At 44.8% G+C, this 22249-nt stretch overlaps 1 protein-coding gene across 1 annotated transcript in view; it reads right to left on the bottom strand.

The window, feature by feature from the left end:
* Crkl (CRK like proto-oncogene, adaptor protein) overlaps positions 1-5950 on the bottom strand; it is a 34995-nt gene extending 29045 nt beyond the window's left edge. The window contains exon 1 of the mRNA XM_021184986.1: positions 5145-5950. Within this exon, the coding sequence (XP_021040645.1) occupies positions 5145-5455 (311 nt within the window). The 5' untranslated portion in view covers positions 5456-5950. The remainder of the gene's footprint in view (positions 1-5144) is intronic.
* Between the last annotated feature and the right edge of the window lie 16299 nt (positions 5951-22249).

The following is a 22249-nucleotide window of genomic DNA, read 5'->3' as shown; positions in this document are numbered from 1 at the left end:
TGACCTGTATGTAGTGAAGGCTATTATGATTGAAAAAAAGCTAAATGGAAGCCGGGTGTGGTGGCACACACCTTTCTTTAATCCCAGCACTTGGGAGGCAGAGGCAGGCAGATTTCTGAGTTCGAGGCCAGCCTGGTCTACAAAGTGAGTTCCAGGATAGCCAGAGCTACACAGAGAAACCCTGTCTCGAAAAACAAAACAAAACAGCTAAATGGATGCCCCTAGAGGTGCCTCTACCAGGAAAAATAGTTAATCAAAACCAGTATCATATGCCTGGAGGAACTGCAGAAATCAGTACCACTGTGAAGGTGCTGAAAGATGCAGGTGTGGTGGTTCCCACCATATCTCTCTTTAACTCTATCTGCCCAGTCCAGCAGACAAATGGATGGTGATTAACAGTTGACTATCAAAAACTCAACACAGTAGTGATTCCAACTGCAGCTGCTGTACCAGATGTGGTATCCTTACTTGAGCAGATTAACACATCTCTTGATACATGGCATGTAGCTACTGATCTAGCAAATGCCCTTGGTATTTCTTGGTATTTGTCCATAAACACCACCAAAAGCAATTTGCTGTCACTAGCAGTGACAGCCGTATACATTCACAGCTTTACTTTATTAGGATATATTAATTGCAACTGTGTCATAACTTAGAAGGGATCCTGATTGTCTGTATCTTCTAGAGCATCACACTGGCTCACTATACCGAAGACACTATGCTGACAGGATCAAGTGAGCAAGAGGTTTAGACTTGTTAACACTTGCACATCAGAGGATAGGAAATAAATCCAACCAAAACTCAAGGGCTCAGTGAAATCCTTAGGAGTCCAGTGGTGTGGGGCATGCAGAGATAGATGAAGGATATGCTATTGCACATGGCCTCTCCCACCACCAAGAAAGAAGCACAATGTTTAGTGGGCCCATTAGGATTCTGGAGACAGCACATTCCTCACTTGGGTGTGTTACTCTGGCCCATATGCTAAGTGACTCAGAAAGCTGCTAACTTTGAAAAGTGCCTGGAACAGAAGACTTTTTAATGGGCCCAGACTGCTGGGCACACTGCTGTACCACTTGGACTATAGGATCCAGGAGACCAGATGGCACCTGAGGTGTTAATGGCAGACAGGGATGCTGTCTGGAGTCTTTGGCCATAGATGAATCACAAGAAGACCTTTAGGATTTTGGATCAAGGTTCTATCATTATCTGTAGACAACTACTCTCCATTGAGACAGCTCTTGGTCTGCTATTGGGCCTAAGAGGAAACTGAACATTTTTCAATGTGCTACCAAGTTCCCATGGGACTTATGCTGCCCATCATGATCTGGGTGTTATCTGACCCATCAAGCCATTTAGTAGGTCATACACAGCAGCAATCTATTATCAAGTGAAAGTCGTACACACATGATAGGGTCTGAGCAGGTCCTGAAGACATAAGCAAGTTACATGAAGGTAATAATAGGTCCAAATGTCTATGCTACGGTTTCTACTCCCATTACAATGCTGAATGCTGCCAAGCATGCACCTCATGGGATGTATCCTATTACTGGTTGGCTGAGAAGAAAAAAATAAGGTCTGGTTTATTAATGGTTCTACACAATGTGCAAGGACCACTCAGGAAGTGGACATCTGCAGCATTACAACCCCTTTCTGGAACAACCTTGAAAGATAACAGCAAAGGGAAATCTTTGTGCAGAACTCCAGGCAATACACATAGTCATACATTTTGTTTGGAAGGAGAAATGGTCAGATGAGTGATTTTCATTGATTTTTGAGATATATAGTGGAGTGGCTATATAGATAAGGACTTGAAGAGTGTGATTAGAAAATTGATGAGAAAGACATATGAGAAAGATATAGACAGATCTCTACAAATGGGCAAAGCATATGAAGATACTGTGTCCCATGTAAATGTCTAACAATAGGTGACTTATACAGAGGAGGAATTCACTAATCAAGTAGACAGAATGACCCATTCTGTGGACAAGGCTTTTCCCCTAGCCATCCCTATTATTACCCAATGAGCCCACAAACAAAGTGGCCATGTTGGCAGAGATGGAAGTTACGCATGGGCTCAACAACATGGACTTCCATTCACCAAGGCTGACCGTGCTATAGCTGCTGCCGAGTGCCAGATATGCCAAAAGGAGAGACCAGTACTAAGTCCCAGATATGGCACCATTCCTTGGGGTAACCAGTCCGTGACCTGGTGGCAGGTTGACTACACTGGATCACTTCTTCTATGGAAAGCACAAGCCTTTGTCCTTACTGGAGTAGATACTTAAATTCTGGTTATAGATTTCCCTTTCCTGACAAAACCACGATCCATGAACTTATAGAATGCCTAATACAGTCATGGTATTCCACACAGTATTGCTTCTGACCAAAGAACTTACTTCACAGCCCAAGAATTGCAACAGTGGGCCTATAAACATGAAACCCACTGGTTTTACCATGTCCCCCACCATCCTGAAGCCTGATGGCCTGACATGGAGATGGAAGAGCCTTTTGAAGACACAGTTACAGTACAGATTAGATTAGGTAGCAGCAGCCTACCCATGGGTTCAAGAATGGTTGGAAGAGGAAATGGTCCCACTCACTATCACCCCTAGTGACCCACTAGGAAATTTTTTGCTTCCTGTTCTGGCAACCTTAAATTCTGCTGTCTTAGAAATTTTGGTTCTAGTGGGGGAAGGGTTCCTGCCAGGAGACACAACAAACATTCCACTGAATGAAAGCTCAGGCTTCCCTCTGGCCACCATGGGTTTCTGATGCCCTTACGTCAACAGGCTAAGAAAGGAAAACAGTGTTAAGAGGGGTAACTGGTCTAGATTATCAAGGGAGAATTGGATTGCTTCTCCACGATGGAGGAAGAAAGATGATGTCTGGAATACAGGAGATCCTTTAGGGTGTCTCTTAGTGCTACTGTGTCCCAGGTTTTTTAGTCAATGGGTTAACTATAACAGCCTAATCCAAGCAGGATGACAAAAGGCACAGAGCCATCAGGAATGAAGATATAGGTCACTGCTCCAGAAAAGGCAAGCCCTCAGGTGCTCACTGAGGGTGGAGAGACAACGTGTAGTAGAAGGGCATTTATGAGCATCCACTGAGGCCACATGACGAGTTAGGATCATAATCAACAGGACTGTTTTCACCATATTTTGTTAATTATGTGTTTGTACAAATATTCACAGTTTTCCCCTCAATTTCTTTATCATAAAGCATAACATCAATTAAGAGAATATTAGTAGTTATTATATTTAAGCTGAGATACTAAAGAATATCCCCCAAGGTACACTGCCATCTATTCCAAAATTTATAATGTACATTTTGCAGCTGTACAAGGGACAGTGATATCAAGTTAGGGATAATTATGATTTGGTTATTACTTTCATCTGGAAACTAAACAAAACAGAAAAGATAGGAATGTGTGTCAAGCAGAGCTAACGAAAAACTCAGAAAATTACATTTGGTACTTGAGAAGACACATGAAGTAGAATCAGATCTTGTAACTAGCAGGAAGCCACTGCAGTACACATTTCCCTCTTTGAGGTGACTCTAATAACTAACTTAAACTTTCTCCAACACCTGTCACATTGTTGCATGTTTTAATAAAGGCCTGAAGTTAATAACATAATGTTCACAAATTCAGGAAGTGAATTTATTTAAATATACTACTAAAGACTATCCATCCTAAGTCTCTTCAAGCTCTTACACTGAAGATGATTCAAGTTGACAGTACCTGCCAGCATCTACTAGGAACTTCATGTGTCACAGAATTTTGTATCCTCATCTGGATAACACATCACTTTTTACAGTCGCTTGTCTGTGTTTTACATTTTTAACAATTCTTTGTGTGTGGTACTCACTCAGCACACGGAGGCTAAGGTCAACTCTGTGGGGTGGGCTCTCTGTCCACAGCCCCATCACCCAGCTTTCACTGCAAACACTTCCCTCACTCATCATCAGGCTTAGCCTTCTCCACACTTCTGAAAATCCACTGTGTCTGGCGACGGTTAATCATACATTCACTGTACCATCCCAGTTTCATTATTCTATCCTAAAGAAGAAACTCTTTGGATTTAAGTAGGTGCCCTTAATTAATTATAGTATCTTTTCATTTTCAAAGTTCAGAGCAAATTTCACCTCTATGAAGTCACCTCACCCTGAAAAATCTAAATCAGCCTTCAATTCTTTTTTAGAAAATAGCTTAGAAATAAACTGGGCAGTAAAATATCTTTTAAAGTCTCTAGACACCTTTTCAATTCACACTATATCATTTGATGATATTCGTTAGGGAAATTAAAGCAAATTATAAAATAATGCATTTTACTTGAAAAAGAGAACACTTGGGATCAATATCTTTCTCTTTAAGACAGGGTCTTGCTACAGCTCAAGTCTGACTTGGAATCAAGGTCCTCTTTCCTTAGGGGATTTAGGGGTGTGTATCTCTCTCAGCTAGCTCTACTTAGGGGTCTTTAAAGCGTATGTTAAACCACTAGACTTAATTAAAAAAAAAAAACCTAAAATTGGATTAATGTAGAATTTAGGTAAATACACTTCCCACCCCTGAGGAAGGAACGGTGATGATACAAATTTCTTCAAATATAACCCCACTTTCTTCCCTTGGTAATCCCAGTTTTAAAAAAGAGTGCTACAGAATCAGATTCTGAGATTTCTACACTTTCGATCCATTTTAAGGATTATTTCAAAGGCCAAAGGCCACTTTGTAACCTGCAGTTAGTTGAAAAATGCAGGAGTTACAAAAACCTTAAATGATGTACAAGAATTTCGAGAAAGGAGGAGTCATGGCCATCTTCAGAATCTCAAGGAAGTCTATATATATTTTAACGTCGTTAATAAGAATTCTGCATTAGTATTACAGTCAAGTAAAGTTGCAAAACTGTATATATGTGGGGGGCTGAGGTTGCATTTAAACAATGCAAGCACTGCTAAATGTCTAAATAAAATGCATCCTTTCATCCAATGACCCAGATCCTGATATTGGCCTTCTAATCCTAAAGTCTTCTGATTTAGAATGAGGAAAAGGAGTTCTATCCCTTACCCCTACCCCCAAAATTTAATCTTTTATCCCTCCGCATCCGGTCAGGTTCTGAGCCGGAGAAGGGCAGGAGCTCGCGTACCTGGGCGCCGGTTCGATTAAGGTGGTAGTGTCCAGATAGTGGATCTTGTAGAACTCCAGCAAGGCCGGCAAATGGTCAAACTCCTGGTCCCCGATCTTAAAGCGGCGGTTGGGCAGGGAGTTGATGATGTAGTGCGAGACACGCGAGTTCTCGGACACGGACAGTACATAGTCCCCGGGGCAGGTAGATGAGTCCCGGACTAGGAACATGCCATGGCGCTGGCCCTGGAGACGAGTCTGCGCCTCCTGGCGAGTCACTGGCCCCATGTACCAGGCAGAGCGGTCTGAAGAATCAAACCTGGCGGAGGACATGGTGTTGGGCCCGGGGATGGGCGGCGTCTGCTGCTCTCGCTTGCTTGGGAAGCCTTTACCCGCTGTCGGCTTTGGGGTCGAGGAAGGGCCTCTCGGAACACTTCGAGGAACAATCAGAGGGCTTGGTCAGGACGTTCCTCTAGGCTCCGGGCCCCGCAGCATCCTCCGCCACCGCCCTCCTGCACCGGGCCGCCTCACGGAGAGCCGGTCCGGGAACACTGGGCAAAGCCCCCGGGTCGAGGTGGGCGAAGCTGAGCAGTAGCGGAGGCCGCCTCGGGCTTCTCAGCTGGCCGGAGTATAGGGGAGACTCCAGTGACTTCTGTCCTGGAACCCGCCGGCTCCGCAGCCTCAAGAGCCCGCACCGATCCCCGCGGTCACACGAAGCACCGCACTCCAACAAGAGTCGCGCCTCCCGGGCCGTCTTGCCCAGCCCGCTCCCAATAGCCACAGCAACAAAATGGCGGACGCGGGAGAAGCAACCGGGCACCTCCCCCTTGGTCCAGCGCATTCTATCTGCGCACGCGCGGAGCTGGGCTCTGCCCCCTCCACCGCGGAGGCCCTTCCTTTGACGTCACTGGGCGCTGCCAATCAGGAGTGCGTTCGCGAGGGTCCCAGCGTGAGCCACTCGCGCGGGCTCCCGCGTTCCGGGAGGAGGCAGAGGGTCAGGCCCTTCCTGGACCGCAAAGCAGCCACCGAGAAGCTGCTGCTGTCAGGCTTCCCGGGCTTGGCAGGAAAACAGCTGGAGCCGAGAGGGAACAGCGTTTTGAAAACCTGTTTCTGTGAACAAAGCGTAGAGTGGTGGCTGAGTGTCCGGCCAAGAAGGCGTGGCCGTCAGATGATTGCGAGCCAGAAGGCCCTGGTAAATCAGTTGGCTCAGGAAGGGCATGACCTAGGGAGTGAGGTGACCATCAAATAGGTTACTGAATAACCTATCAAATAACGCCTGCCCTAGGTGATCCTCCTTGGTACACGTGGAATGTTGGTGAAGATCAGTTTGACTAATGCTTTACGAGGAGGACAGTGTGTTGGTGAGGATGACCTGGACACTACAGGCTCTAAAGTGTAACAAGTGAAATGCAACACCTGTGTCTGGCCTGAAGCCTGTTGCTCTGCAACAGTTCTTTCCTGCCATTCCACGTTGCTCAGTTTCAGCTCTGCCTCCCCTGACATATTTCTCCCTCCAACCCGACTAGTACCTATTTATTTAATTGTTTTTTTCGAGACAGGGTTTCTCTGTGTAGCCCTGGCTGTCCTGGAACTCACTTTGTAGACCAGGCTGGCCTCGAACTCAGAAATCCGCCTGCCTCTGCCTCCCAGGTGCTGGGATTAAAGGCATGCGCCACCACTGCCCGGCCTATTTATTTATTTATCTATCTAGCTATCAAGATAGGAATTCTCTGTGTAGCCCTGGCTGTCCTGGAACTAACTCTGTAAACCAGGCTTACTTCAAATTCACATCTACCTGGCTCTGCCTTCCCCGTGCTTGAATTAAAGGCATGAGCCACCGTGCTTGAATTAAAGGCATGAGCCACCACCAACAGGCTAGGATGAAATTTTAATACAACAGAATACTATCTTATTTACCTATATTTTGCCTGCCTTAAATCTAGTCTTGAATGATCAGAAATGTGTTAAATGAATGACTGTTGTGAAAAATCACCACAAAAACAGATGCTGGATTATTGGTTATAGCATTCCCAATTAGATAAACAGGAAGGCATGTCCCAAGCCAGTGGTGGTGACACATACCAGTAATCCCAACACTGGGAGATGGAGGCAGGAGGATCATGAGTTCAAGGCAGCTGAGCTCTATGAAACCCAACTAAAATGGGGAGGAAGTTAGGGGAGGGAGAGATCTCAAAAGTGAGGGGTACAGGAGAAATCCTACTTAGATCTCTATCACTAAAGTCTTGTTCTGGCCGTTTGCATTTCCCATGTTTAGCAATTCTTAGATTGTAGGGTAATAGTCGGTGATTCCATCCCAGTGGTAAGTAAGCAAAGGGGAAAATGTCAAGGTCTAGTGCCTTTTTGTAACCTGGCATAACCAGAGATGCTTCATGGGGGCTAGGAAGATGTCTCAGGAAGTAAGCTCTTGCCAGCCAAGCCTAAACACCTGAATTGGATCCCTGGGCCTGAAGATGGAAGGACAATCAACTTAAGGTGTCCTCTGAAATTCTGTGTAGGGTGGTAATATACATGCCTGCACTCACACATCACACACACACACAAATAAAAACATGCTTTCATGTTGCTCTAGTCGCAAGTGAAATTTGTATAGCTCAGATATTTAATTTGACTGAGTTCAACTCATGGTTGAAGTTCAAATCAGTGACTAGATGGGCTATTCAGTCATTCTGTGCCTCACCATAAGACCTCCAGAACTTATCTTCTAGCCAGCTGTGGTGGTGCATGTATAATCCCAGCTCTCTTGTGGCAGAGGCAGGATTCAATTAGTCCCAAGTTTGAGGCCATCCTGGTTTATATATTAACACACAGGCCAGTGGTGGTACATAAAAATACCCTGCCACAAAAAGAAGAAAAAATAACACAGGCTTATGATCTTAGCTCTCTCAGAGGTTGAGCAGGAGGATGAAGAGTTCGAAGCCAGCATAGGCAACATCATGTTTTTGAGATAGGCTTCTCTTTGGTCTAGGGCCCACCAGGTAGATTAGGCTGGCTAAGCAGTGAATGGCAGAGTTGTAACTGCCTCTGCATTCTAACATTGAGATCACAAACACACCAACACACCTGGCTTTTTTCCTGAGAATTCTGAAGATGGGCTTGATCCTGTGCAGAAAACCAGCTGTGAGTTCATGAGGGCCACTACCACGTCATGGCTAGAACAGGATATTTCATGTCACTCTCTCCCTATTTATTTTTTTAAAGATTTATTTATTTATTATATGTAAGCACACTGTAGCTGTCTTCAGATACCCCAGAAGAGGCATCAGATCTCATTACAGATGGTTGTGAGCCACCATGTGGTTGCTGGGATTTGAACTTGCGACCTTCAGAAGAGCAGTCGGCACTCTTAACTGCTGAGCCATCTCTCCAGCCCCTCTATTTATTTTTTAAAAATTTATATTTTAAGCCGGGCAGTGGTGGCGCATGCCTTTAATCCCAGCACTCAGGAGGCAGAGGCAGGTGGATTTCTGAGTTTGAGGCCAGCCTGGTCTACAAAGTGAGTTCCAGGACAACCAGTGCTACAACAGAGAAACCCTGTCTCAAAAAACAAAAACCAAAAACAAACAAACAAAAAAAGATTTATATTTTAGGAAAAAAATAACATTGGAATCTTGAAACAAAGATTTGTATTTTGGCTTGGCACAATGCTGCCTATCTTTAATCCCAGAGCTCAGGAGGTAGAGGTAGTGGGATCATTTTGAGTCTGAGGCCAGCCTAGGCTACATGGAGTGTTATAGGCTAGACAGGGCTGTATAGTAAGACCTTGTCTAAAATAACAACAGCAAATGTGTATTTTAAAGTGTGTGTGTGCATGAGAGAGAGAGAGAGAGAGAGAGAGAAAGAGAGAGAGAGAGAGAGAGAGGAACCCAGGTTCTCTGCAAGAGCAGCAAGCACTCTCATTGAGCCATCTCTCCAGCCCCTAGCTCTTCTGTTCTTTCTGCTCCCTCCATGTTTCCTGAGGTGTATGGGTTGGATGGTCATAGTCTCTCTCCCTCTCTCTCTCTCTCCCTCTCCCTCTCTCTCTCGGTTTTTTGAGATCATAGTCTCTTATTATCTGACTCTGCCCAGTTATGAATCTGTACATCAACAGTTGTCCACTACAAAAAAAAAAAAAAAAAAAAGCTTTTCTGACCAAGCTTAATAGCCACATAAATCTGTGGGTAGTAATTATATAAATATGTACATGTGTCTATAAGTGTATACCACATGTGTGTGGGTGCCAAGGCAGACGAAAACATTGGCCCCTCCCCTGGAGCTGGAGTTCCATGCGGTCGTGAGCTGCCCAATAAGGAGAATGGTGACGAGTGCACTCTTTTTTTTTTTTTTTTAAAGATTTATTTATTGATTATATGTAAGTACACTGTAGCTGTCTTCAGACACTCCAGAAGAGGGCGCCAGATCTCGCTACGGATGGTTGTGAGCCACCATGTGGTTGCTGGGATTTGAACTCCGGACCTTAGGAAGAGCAGTCGGGTGCCCTTACCCACTGAGCCATCTCACCAGCCCACGAGTGCACTCTTAATGAGTTTTTCTTTAGCTCCTTCATAACTTTAGAATGTTATTGCTATCTTACTCTTCCTCCCCCTCCTCCTGCCTCTTCTCCTCCTCCCCTTTTCTCCCATCCTTCTACTAGGACAAAGATGAAATTATAAAAAAGTACCAGTGGGGATTTCGAGGTATGCATGACAGACACATTAAAAGACCAAATCTGTAGACAGTGTGTGGACTTGGTAGAATTGTCTCTGGTCTCTTGTAGCACATTATTTGAGGTGGACAGACATTAGTTCACATCTGCACAGGAAAAGTCACAAAACATAATTACGATTAACTCCCTGAGCCATCCAGGTCCTCCCACTCAGTTTCTAGCATCATGCCTCCCTGAGAAACGGTGATGACTGAGGTCAGCTCTAACCCTTACCACAGTCAGACCAGTCTGTACCTGATGGCAGCGACTCAGGGTCTCTGAAGGATTCCTCCTCAGGGACTCAAGATCCAGCACGATCAGCAGCCATGGGGAAGCCAGTGCACTTGTGGCTGAAGCTATAAACACCCTTTCCAAAGCAGTAAGAGGGTTTGTCACTTCCCAGGACATGCTGTCAGGGAAAAGCCTGCTCGGCAGATGGAATAGCTGCTCTCTGGAGCCGGTTCTGTGTGATTTCCCCTGTTCTAACTTCATTTTGACTTTATTCAGAGTAACGGAGAAGAGAGAAAGAGGGTTCCACCATCCCAATCCTCACTCCCAGTCAGGACAATGCCTTATTTAATTATTTAGTTATTTAGGTAGCAATGTTATGGATCAAACTCATTATTATTTGTGCTTGGCCCATGCTCCAGCACTGAGCTACATCCCCAGTGCTGCAGGTTTGTTTGTTTGTTTGTTTGTTTGTTTGTTTGTTTTGGAACCAGGGTTTCCTATGAAGCCCTAGCCTTCAACATTGTGATTCTTCTACCTTAGCCTCGGAGTGCTGGGATTCTCAGGAGTACAGTACCACACCTAATCCTACGCACCCCGCTTCCTCCCTTTTAATGTATTATTGGGGCTAAAGAATTGCTTTGATAAAGGACACACATAGTGGCTATAGAGTAACTAGAGCTTCATGGGATTCTGTCATTCCTGATCTCCCAGGGTATGGCGCATACACATGGTGTAAACACACATGCAGAGGCAAAGCACTCCTACACATAAAATAAGTAAATCTTTTTAAAATGTGCTATTACTAGGGTGTGGAGACCACACTCAACATGGTGCATGTGTGGAGGTCAGGGATCTGCTTTGTAAAATCAGTTCTGGCCTCCTACTTTCATGTGGGTTCAGGGATTGAGCTCAGGTCTTCAGGCTTCACAGCAGGTGCCTTTACCAAGCCACCTGGATGGTCACAGTCCCTTTTTAAGAGCAAAAGGAGTATTTTCTTCAAAAACCTTTCTGGGAGATCTTTCCTCACGTGCTCCATGGAGACCAGATGAAATTGTGTTTTGTCATCAAGAAAGAAAAATTACTGTGTTAGACTATCAAGCCAGTGTGGACTAAGATTTCCCTCAGTCAGCTTCAGGAAAAGCAACCTTTTCTATGATCCTGAAAATCACGTATATGCATAAACTCTCATAACTGTACGGAGCATTTTAGGGAGTTAGGTGCAAAGGCGGCCAAGCTCTGCCTGCCTCCTAGTGTCAGTCTGGGAAAGGGAGAAGCACCGAGGAGCCTTCTGGGGTGGCTGCTATGACCAACGACTTGTTTTAATGCTAGGAATTTAATCTAGCACCGTGTACATGCTGCACGTGACTTAGCACTGAGATACAGCCCCACCTCAACCTGCTTAGTTGTTGTTCTTCAGATGTGGTCTCACTACGTAGCTGTGCTGACTAGTTTTATATCAACTTGACACAGTTGGAGTCATTTGAAGGGAAGGTACCTCAAGAGACAGAATGCCTTCATAAGATCAGGCTGTAGGTAAACCTATAGGGCATTTTCTTAATTACTGATAGATGGGGAAGGGCCCAGCCCTTGTGGGTAGAGCCTTTCCTAGATGGGTGGTCCTGGGGTCTATAAGAAAGCAGGCTGGGGAAGCCATGAAGAACAAGTCAGTAAGCAGCACACCTCCATGGCTTCTTCATGAGCCCCTGCCTCCAGGTTCCTGCCCTGCTTGTGTTCCTGTCCTGACTTCCTTCAGTGATGGGCTAATAAAGTGGAAGTGGAAGCCAAATAAACACTTTCTTCCACAACTTACTTTGGTCATGGTTCTTTATCCTAGCAATTGAAACCCCGAGACTGTAGCCCAAGGTGGCCTCAAACTTGCAATCCTGCCTCAACTTCCTCATTGCTGGGATGTTAAGCTTATGCCACTACAGCTAGCCTCATTTTCTGATTTTGTTTTTTGTTTGTTTGTTTGTTTGTTTGTTTGTTTTGTTGTTTTGTTTTTTGAGAAAGGGTTTCCCTGTTGTAGCCCTGGCTATCCTGGAACTCACTCTGTAGACCAGGCTGGCCTTGAACTCAGAAATCCACCTGCCTCTGCCTCCCAAGTGCTGAGATTAAAGGTGTGTGCCACCATTGCCTGGCTAATTTTCTGATTTTAACTTGGCTCCCCAAACCAGAAAATAAGCTTTAACACTATTATGAGAATTTTATTTCTTGCTGTCTTGTACTTCTTCTCTCTCTCTCTCTTTTTCTTTTCCTTCAATGAAAGTTCCTGGATACTTTGTGCCAGGCATGGTGTTCTGAAATCCTGTCTTCAGAGGTTTGACATTGTCTGACAATTGCAGTGGAGTAATCATGGCCATCTCCATGTAAACTCCCTCGTGATGTTGGTTAGCGTTCATTGGGAACTAACTCCTCCTAGGCTTATGGAGCTGATTGTTCAATGTTGTCCAGAGACATTGTGTCATGTGATGCTGAGGTTGGTTGGCATTCTTTTTTTTTTTTTAAGATTTATTTATTTATTTATTTATTTATTTATTTATTTATTTATTTATTTAATGTGAGTACACTGTCACTCCCTTCAGATACACCAGAAGAGGGCATCAAATCCCATTACAGATGGCTGTGAGCCACCATGTGGTTGCTGGGATTTGAACTCAGAACCTCTGGAAGAGCAGTCAGTGCTCTTAACCACTGAGCCATCTCTCCATCACAGTATGCTTTTATTTTATTTTAGAAATATTTATATTCTTTTACATGCATGGATGCTCTGGCTGCCTGTTTGTCAGAGAAGGGTATCAGGGCATCGGATACCCAGGAGGTGGAGTTACAGGTATTTATGGACTGCTGTGTGGGTGCTGGAAATTGAAGCTGGGTCTTTGGAAGAATATCCAGGGCTATTAACCATTGATCTGTTTTACCAGCTTGTTAAATTATTTTATCAGTGGTAGTAAGAACCCCAAAATGGGAACCCCAAGATCCTGGTAGCATTTCTTTCCTGCCTTTAATTCTTTAATTGACAGGGGATGACAACTACCTGGTCCAGCACCCCTGAAGGTATCATCTTGCTGTGTCAGCAGTAACACGCCCCTACAATGGGTGCTGAGATATGTGTAACCACAGATGAGTGCTCTAACTAGAGGGAAGATCTGGGTGGGGAGCAATGGGACAAATCCCAGTCAAACTGTTGTCTTCTCTGTAGAATGGGATGGTATGCCTGCTCAATGAGTGAGGTCTGGTGCCTGAGTATAGAAATGTCCTAAAAAAAAAAGTTAAAGGTTGAAAATAAAACTTTCAGTCTGAGAGAGTAACACATGGTCACATGGTCAGAGTGTGAGCAGGTTACCATGGAGGTTGCATGGACACTACTAGGTATAGTTTTATGCTGAGGTGGTTTCTTAGAAGATGGCTTGTGTGAGGATGCCAGGATAAATGGGAAAGACAGTGCAAATTAGATCTATGCTAGAGAGCCATTCCTGGGATAAAAACCAGTCTAACCAATCCAGCCAACCAACGGAATCAACCAACCACCAACCACCAACCAACCAACCAACCCAACAAACCAACAAACCAACCACCAACCAACCAAACAACCCAACAAACCAACAAATCAACCAACCCAACCAACCCCCACCAACAACAAAGCTTGTAACTTATGGAATAAGTTGGATAGTAAACAGGGAAAAATGAGATAAAAGTGATTTAAGGGCGGGGTGTGTGTGTTCCTAAGGTGATGGAGAGAGATGGTTTAATGGCTAAGATCACTGGCTGCTCTTCCAGAGGATCTGGGTTTGATTCTTAGCACCCACAGGACAACCCATACCCATCTGTAACTCCAGCTCCAGGAGTTCTGACACCCCCTTCTGGCCTCCATAGTCATCAGGCTTGCAAGTGGCAGGCAGACATTCATGCAAGCAAAACCCATACATTTAAAATAAAAAACAAAATAATAACAGAATAAAATAATTTGATTTTAAGGGTAATCAAACAACAATAAGAAAAGAAAACAGTTGAGGTTTTTGTCTTTTACTGTCTATTGCAATGCAGCCCCCAAGACTTGGGGTCTGCTCCTAGGCCATGGGACCCTGCCCCCAAGTTAATTCTGATTGGCGAATAAAGATGCTAACAATCAATAGCTGGGCAGCAGAGACATAGGTGGTTGAGGTTTCACAGGGTTTGGAGGGAGAGCACCGTGAGAAAGGGAAGAGAGGGAAGAAGCCACCATGGAAGAGAAGAACGTGCAGGAGAGGAGAAAGGAGAGCCACCATGAACCATAAAAATGTGGCCATGTGGCCTGGCCAATTGGAGCTAGGAACAGCCCCAGATGAAACATAGTCACAACTCTGGGTTATTGATAAGAAAGTAGATTCTAATAGGATGGAGGGTAGACAGTTGCCCTGTTATTTGGCTGCCTAAGATATTTAAAGATATAAGAGCTGTGTGTGTCATTCATCTGAAAACATAAATGGTCTAAGGTGGGGAAGAAGCCCTAGGCTTGGATTTTTAAATATTTATTACTATAGAAAACCCTAAAAAAATAAGAAAAGATAAAAACATTCCAGTTATGTTTCCAGGCCAGATGTGACTCTTCATCTAAGAGGTTTAAAAAAAGATGCCAATTTATCACGACCCTTAGGACTGTGATGCAGCGTTTGTGGCTTTGAGTCCCATGATAAAACATTGGTGTTTGTGACATAAGAGGCATCTGCAGACCTGAAAGACAAAGACCTGCATGTAGATGTACAAACAGGTAAAACAAAAACACATTCGAAAAAGACAAACGGAGGGCCTCTCTGTGTCACTAGAAGGCAAATGTAAGTAGATTTGCATCAGCCAGAGTTCCCAGGGGGAAAAGTAGACTGGTAAATTTGATTCTGGTGAATCTCTGAAAGGCCCTTAAGGCATGCCTGGCAGTTCACCACGGGTGTAAGAAAACCCAAAGCAGAGAGGGTTAGGGGTTCTGCTCTCAGAGGAAACCAACCTGCTGGCATTAGCCTGCAGAACTGTGATGGGCATTCCTGGACATTCCTGTACTGTAAGCCACCTTATCTGCAGGGCTGTAATGAAGGCCAGCTTCAGGTGCAGTACATATGCCCACTGTACCTCCTCATTCCTTTCTGAGGAAGAGGTGCTGGGGATTGAACCCAGGGCCTTGAGTTTACTGGGCAACCCTAACACTAAGCTATAGAATTTTTTTCTTCCCCCAGACAGGGTTTCTCTATGTAGTCCTGGCTGGCCTGGGACTGGCTATGTTAAGACCAGGCTGCCTTAAACTTACAGAGATCTGCCTGCCTCTGCCTCCCCAGTGCTGGGATTAAAGGTGAGCAATACCACATCTAGCTATCTTTTCTTCTTCTTTGAGACAGGGTTTCATGTAGCCCAACCTGGCCTCAAACTCATGCCCAAGTTCTGGTATTCCAAGCCTGCTCTGCCACCAGGCCTGGCTCCTTTGTGGTTTTATTTTAAGACAGGGTTTCACACCAAGTAAAATAGTCTGGCCTCAAACTCATTCTAGCCCAAGCCGGACTTAAGATTGTGGAATTGTGGTCCTCCAGAGTAGCTGCAACATAAAGACTCTCTCTCTCTCTCTCTCTCTCTCTCTCTCTCTCTCTCTCTCTCTCTCTCTCTCTCTCTCTCTCTCTTTCCCTCTCTCTCGGTCTTGTGCCAGTGGTGGTGATGCTCACCTTTAATTCTGGCACTTGGGAGGCAGAGGCCAGCCTGGTCTGCAGAGTGAGTTCCAAGCCAGCCAGGTCTACACAAAGAAACCCTGTCTCAAAAAACAAAAACAAAAAGCTATAGTCTTGCTATCTAGTTTGAGATCCTCCTGCTTGGTATCCTGACTGCTAAGATTCTGAAATAGCAGGTAGGTGGTCCCAAGCTCAGTGGATGTCTCTATCTATGTGACTTTCCTTTCTCCACAGGCTCTACCTCCTGTCAGGTTGAGGAGTCTGATCAATTAGTTTCTTGCTTCGTCTTTACTCTGCATCCCTTAGGATTGGTAAGCACGCCTGTGCTTCTGGCCTTGGTGCCATTTCCTGCTGTAAGGATGTTTAGCCCCATTCCCTGGAGCTCTTGCCTCTTCTTTGTTTTGTTTTGTCTGGGGTTTTACTTGCTGTATTTGCCAGGTTGTTGGCATTCCTCACACTTCATCTGTTGAACTGGGTTTTCATGGACATTGTTTATTTATTTATAGACAATGTCTTGTTAGATGGAACTGAGTCTGGCTTTCAGTCATGACCATCCCCCTGCTCCAGTTTCCTAAGTGTTGACATTATAGGCATGCACCATCACACTTGGCTTCTTAGGTTTGGTTTTCTCTAGCCTCTAGTGTTCATGTTTAAGCCTTTACAATTTTTTTTTTTCTGAGGCCGAGTTTCACATAGCCCAGGCTAGCTTCTGGTCCCTCTATTTCTACTTCCAGAGCACAAATGACTCCATATTTTACCATACTTGGTTTATGCAGTATTGGGGACTGAACACCTGACTTTCAGCATGCAAGGTATGTCCTTAGTCCCCCAGTCCCCTCCAGACAGACAGGCTCTAAATTCACAATGTTCCTGCCTCAACCATATATGGCTTTAAATTGGTTTTCCTCTCCCCAGCAGTATCTTTCACCTATGATTTTTTAATTTTATTTTATTTAGGGGGCAGGGGTTTTGAGATGAGGAGTCCTGGTTTGTGTGTCAATTTGACACAATCTAGAGTTATCAGTTGAGGAAATGCCTCCAGAGATCCAGCTGTAAGGTATTCTCTCACTTAGTGATCAATGCGGGAGGGCCCAGCCCATTGTGAACATTGCCATCCGTGCCCTGCGTTCTATAAGAAAGCAAGCTGAGCAAGCCATGCGAAAGGAGTCGATAAGCAGCAGCTCCCCTGCCCAGCCTCTGCACCAGCTCCTGCCTTACGGAGCCCGCCCTGCTTGAGTTCTTGTCCTGACTTCCTTCAATAATGAACAGCAGTGTGGTATAAACCAAAGAAATCCTTTTCTCCCCAACTAGCTTTTTGGTCATGGGGTTTCTCTGTGTGGCCCTGGCTATCCTGGAACTCACTCTGTAGACCAGGCTTACCTACGAGATTTTAATGAATCAATGAATGAAAGACAAGGCTTCTCTTGTCTTTAGCCCAGGATAGCCTGGAACTCAATATGTAATTCAAGCTGGCCGCCAACTTTTGGCAATCCCTCTGCCTCACCCAAGTGCTGGGTTTATGGATGTGAGCCACCATGCCCGACTTATCACCCCCATCGCTCATCACCTTGTACTTGGTGTCAGATTCTGACAACCCTGAGCTCGCCACATTTCTCTACCTCAGACCTGCATAGTTAGTTCACTTACTAGTCTTCTTACTGGTCCCTTGGTGGCCTTTTCTCTGAGGACCAGGTCTCAGGAGGTAGGGATGGGGTCTGTTTTGTGCACAGCATTGGTTAACAATTAGCAGTCCACCTGAATGGGTCAAATGTTTTAAGCTCAGCATCCCAGGATCTAGTTCCTTCCTCCAGCACCAAGATGGACCACACTTCTATACCCTTTAAAGAAGCAGTGTATCCACTACAAATGCTCTTGTCTAGAAACCCAAAACATCTTCAGTCCTTGCCTCTCTGTCAGCCAAATCACTGACAAGTAGATTCCAGTAAAGGAAGGTCTGGAACCTTCCTATGCTTCTCTTTGTTCCATCACCTGTCTAGTTTGGGGATCCCCTTCAGTTCTTCACTTTTATTATTTTCACTCATTTGACAGTTTTGTACATGTATAATAAGCTTTGGTATATCTGGCCATTATTACTTCTCCTTCCCCTGCCTACTACCCCTGAAATCCCTTAAATCCTTTCCTCCCCCAAAGCCTTCTCTTCCTGTCTTTGTTTGCATGTGACCACTGACTTAAACTAGGGTTGTTTGCATGAACATGGATGGGAGGCTGTGTACTGGAGCAAAAGCAACTGTCCTAGTTTGGTGTCCATTGCGGTAATAAAATACTGACCAAAGCCACTTTAGGGGCTCAAAGAATTTATTTGGCTTACATTTCCATGTCACAGGCCATCATCAAGGGAAGCTAAGGCAGGAACCTGGAGGCAGGAACCAAAATCATAGAGGAATGCAGCTGATTGGATTGCTTTTCGTAGCTTGTTCAGCTCACTTTCTTATCTCACCAAGGACTACCTTCCTAGGAAGGGCACTGCCCACAGTGGGCTGGGCTCTCCACCATTAATGTGGCTTTTGAGACCGGGTCTCATTATTTAGATCTGGCTGTACTGGAATGTTCTCTGTGGATTAGTCTGGTCTCATACAGAGATCTGCCATCCTCGGCCTCCCTAAGATTGGGATTAAAGGCATGCCCCACTATGACTGGCCAACAATTGTTTTCTTGATTTTATTTTTAGATTGTTTATGGTGAATAATGATATAACCAAATTTTATGTGTTGAATTTGTATCCTGAAGCTTTTCAAAGTATAGTAATTTGTTGTAGTACTTGTGTGTATATGTAGCACTTCTTAGGATTTTTTTTCATATATTATATATCATTTGTGAACATGAGCTAATTTTAGTCTTTTGTTCCATTTGGATGCCTTCTTTCATTTCTTAACTTACCTAAGTAATCCATCCGAAACTTCAGGTATTACATCCAATAAAACTTGTGAAAGCAGGTATCCTGGCTTATTTCAAGAAAATGCCCTACAGACATGTCCAGAGGTCAGCCAACCTGTGCAGGCAATACTTTTGGGCTTTCTTCTTCCCGGCTGCCTCTAGCTTGTGTCAAGTTGACAACCCAGGTCATCGACTTTTCAGTAGCTTCAGCACTGGAGAGAGCAACATCCCTTCCCTAGACATCAGCGGTCCTCAGGGAGGGATGAAGTCTCATGAGCTAGCTCTGTGGTGTTGGCAGACTTATTGTGTGCAGGTCTTGTGAGGATGACCACAGCTGCAGCAAGTGCAAGGCGTGCCACATCCAGAAGACAGCTTTCTGCAACACACTTCCCCATCCTCTTCTGGCTCTTCCACTCCTTCTAATTCCTCTTCCTCAGTGTTCTCTGAGCCTTGAAAAGGATACTCTAGATGACATCCTCCCCTGCCCCGCCCCAAACTTTGGGACAGGGTGTGATGGCTCTTCTTGGTTGTCAACCTGAATACATCTGGGATTAACTGAAACCCAAATGAGTGGACATACCTGTGAGGAGATCTTTATGTATTTCCTTTCCTTTCCCTCCCTCCTTTCCTTTTCTCCCTTCTCTTCTCCTCCTCTTCTTAATTTCTTCTTTCTTTTTTTCTTCCTCCCCTTTTCTATAAGAGACAGTATTTCTCTGTGTAGCCCTGGCTGTCCTGGAACTCCCTCTACAGGCCAGGTTAGCCTTGAACTCACTTTGCATTTGTTCTTACGTTGTGATCTGTCTTTATGGTCCCTTCAAAACACAAATATGATGATGCCATTTTCTTACTTAGACTCCATCAGCACGCCATCATCTTTGAAGGTCAGTGTTGTAACTCCCCACTATGGCTCTTAAAGCCTGTTTTACTTCAGACTGGCCCAAGGAGAGCAGTGTGGCTCTAGGACATGGACAAGCTAGTCTTCTGGCAAACAGATAGGTATCCTGGCCTGGCCTGAGGGTGCCAGGTAATTCCTATACCAGTCAAGCAAAGATGGAGACAGAACAGTGGAAGTGATGTCTGTCCCATCCTCTTCCTTGGCAGGAGCCCCAAAAGGGAACTGCGTGCAGACCACACTGGCCTTTCCCTCTCCACGGGCCTACCTCTTAAGTCTAAACAGGAATGACCCACTGGCACCATTTTCTATCTCCCATGAAATGAAAGATTCTGATTTTTTTTTAAGTGGATGGAAAATAAACAATAGTTTGTAAAATAACATTCAGTTTTATGTTTATAAATTCTGTCTGACTGGAACACAGGCACTCTCATTTGTGTATTGGGGATGGTTTTGTGCTACTATGAGAAACGGACAGTGCTACAGAGACTGGAGCACTATGGGCGTGGCACACTTTTTTTTTTTTTTTAAGATTTATTTATTATGTGTACAGTATTTTGCCTGCATGTATGCCTGCATACCAGAAGAGGGCACCAAATCTCAAGCCACCATGTGATTGCTGGGAATTGAATTCAGGATCTCTGGAAGAGCAGCAAGATGATCTTAATTGCTGCTCAGGCAGCTTGGAAGCCCAGCTTGGAACACTTTAGATTTTGTCATTTCAAGAAGTTTTCTGCCGGGCGTGGTGGCGCACGCCTTTAATCCCAGCACTCGGGAGGCAGAGGCAGGCGGATTTCTGAGTTCGAGGCCAGCCTGGTCTACAAAGTGAGTGCCAGGACAGCCAGGACTACACAGAGAAACCCTGTCTCGAAAAACCAAAAAAAAAAAAAAAAAAAAGAAGTTTTCTATCCCAAAGTCATAAGGCTCAGGCTGGTGAGAGGGCTCACTGTGTAAGGGCACCTGCCTCCAAGCCTAACCTCTGGGACCCAAATGATGGAGAAACCAACTCCTGAACATTGTCCCGACACCTCCACATGTATTATGATTATGCCTGGGCACAAGAACAACATACACACACACACACACACAGAGACACACCTTTTTAAAGAGAGGACCTGATGATGGTGTGGCCTTTTAAACTTAGGCTTCAGCCTTCAGAACTATGAGCCATGAGCTCTCTGTTACCTCCTCTGCATGTTTAGTGTAGTGAAACTTGTAACGCTAGACATTTCATCTTGAGCCACTGCACTAGAGGAGAGGTGGTAGCATTTACTGAGATGGATAGCTAGGAAATGAAAAGCAAATTCAGGTTAAAAAAAATCTATGTGTATGTTTTGCCTGGATGTATATCTGTCTACCCTGTGTATGTCTGGATGGTGCCTGTGGAGGCAAGAAGAGAGCTAGATCTCCTCAAACTGGAATGACAGATGGTTGTAAACTACCACATGGATGCTGGGAATTGAACCTGGGTCCTCTGGAAGAGCAGCCAGTTCTCTTAATGACTATACCAACCTCCAAATTCAGAAACACACACACACACTGAAGATAAGGCTCATTCGAGCAAAGCAGAAAACTGCAGAGGGGTGAGACAATGGCTACAAGTTGGACAAGCTTTCTGATGACTGGGTTTCTGACTCACTTTTATCTTTTCAGTAGTAGTGGTGTCGGGGATTGAACCCATGGCCCTCTATGTGCCAAACACATGCCTTACCACCTGGCTATCTTCAACTTAGAGGGCTCCTAAATGTGGCCTCAAGGACCAAACATATTAACTAAGGAGGGTTCCCTCCACTCATGATTTGATAGTGACATGTAGATAGGTTCTGATTAAAAATTAACCTCCTGACCTATGAATGATACTCATCTTCTGAACTGAGGGCTGGGGGATGGAAGCTAAGCTGACAGCACAAAGACTCTTTCACCTCCTGCCAAATGAGTGCCTTTAATGATGGCTTTACTTTTCTCTCTGCCTTTTTTTTTTTTTTTACCATGGTCTCATGAAGCCCAGTTTGGCTTTCAATTTGCTGGTAGTAGCTGATGGTGATCTTGAACTTTTGATCTTCCTGGCTCTACTCCCCATGTGCTCCAATTACAGGGATGTGCTATCATGCTCACTGGTAGCTTACCACTTTGTATATAAAGGCTCATTCACTGGACTTGAAGATGCTTAACATCAGTAAACTTCAAAACTTCTACAGAACAACCAGCAAAACGGCCCAGCAGGTAAAAGCCTTTGCCTCTAAGCCTGATGATCCAAGTTTGATCCTGGAACTTAAAGGGTGGAAGAAAAGTTGTCCTCGACTCCATGTCCCCTGGAGCTCATACACAGACATACACATAAATGTAAAACAAAACAAAAAGTAAAACTCTTTAAAAATGTCCTGCATTGGGCTGGGGAAGCTAGATAGCTCATTTGACTTGCCAAATGACAAGCATGGGGACCTGAACTCAATCCCCAGATCTTATGACCCGTGTAAGAAAACTTACCAAAAGCACACATACCCTCAATGTGTGCTTGAAATCCCAACACAAGGGAGGGAGAAAGGCTGGCTTGGGGTTTGCTGGTGAGTTCCTGGCCAGTGAGAAAAAGTGGGCAGGGCCTTAGGAACAACATCTGAGGTTCACCTTCTCCCTCCCTCCCTCCTGCCCCCCTTCCCTCTCATCCCCTCTTCTATCACACACACACACACACACACACACACACACACACACCCCTCTGAAGA

This window comes from Mus caroli, unplaced genomic scaffold (genome assembly GCF_978045245.1).
Source record: "Mus caroli unplaced genomic scaffold, Mus_caroli_1 scaffold_17, whole genome shotgun sequence".
NCBI classification, from domain to species: domain Eukaryota; kingdom Metazoa; phylum Chordata; class Mammalia; order Rodentia; family Muridae; genus Mus; species Mus caroli.
This window is presented reverse-complemented; position numbering and strand designations above follow the sequence as displayed.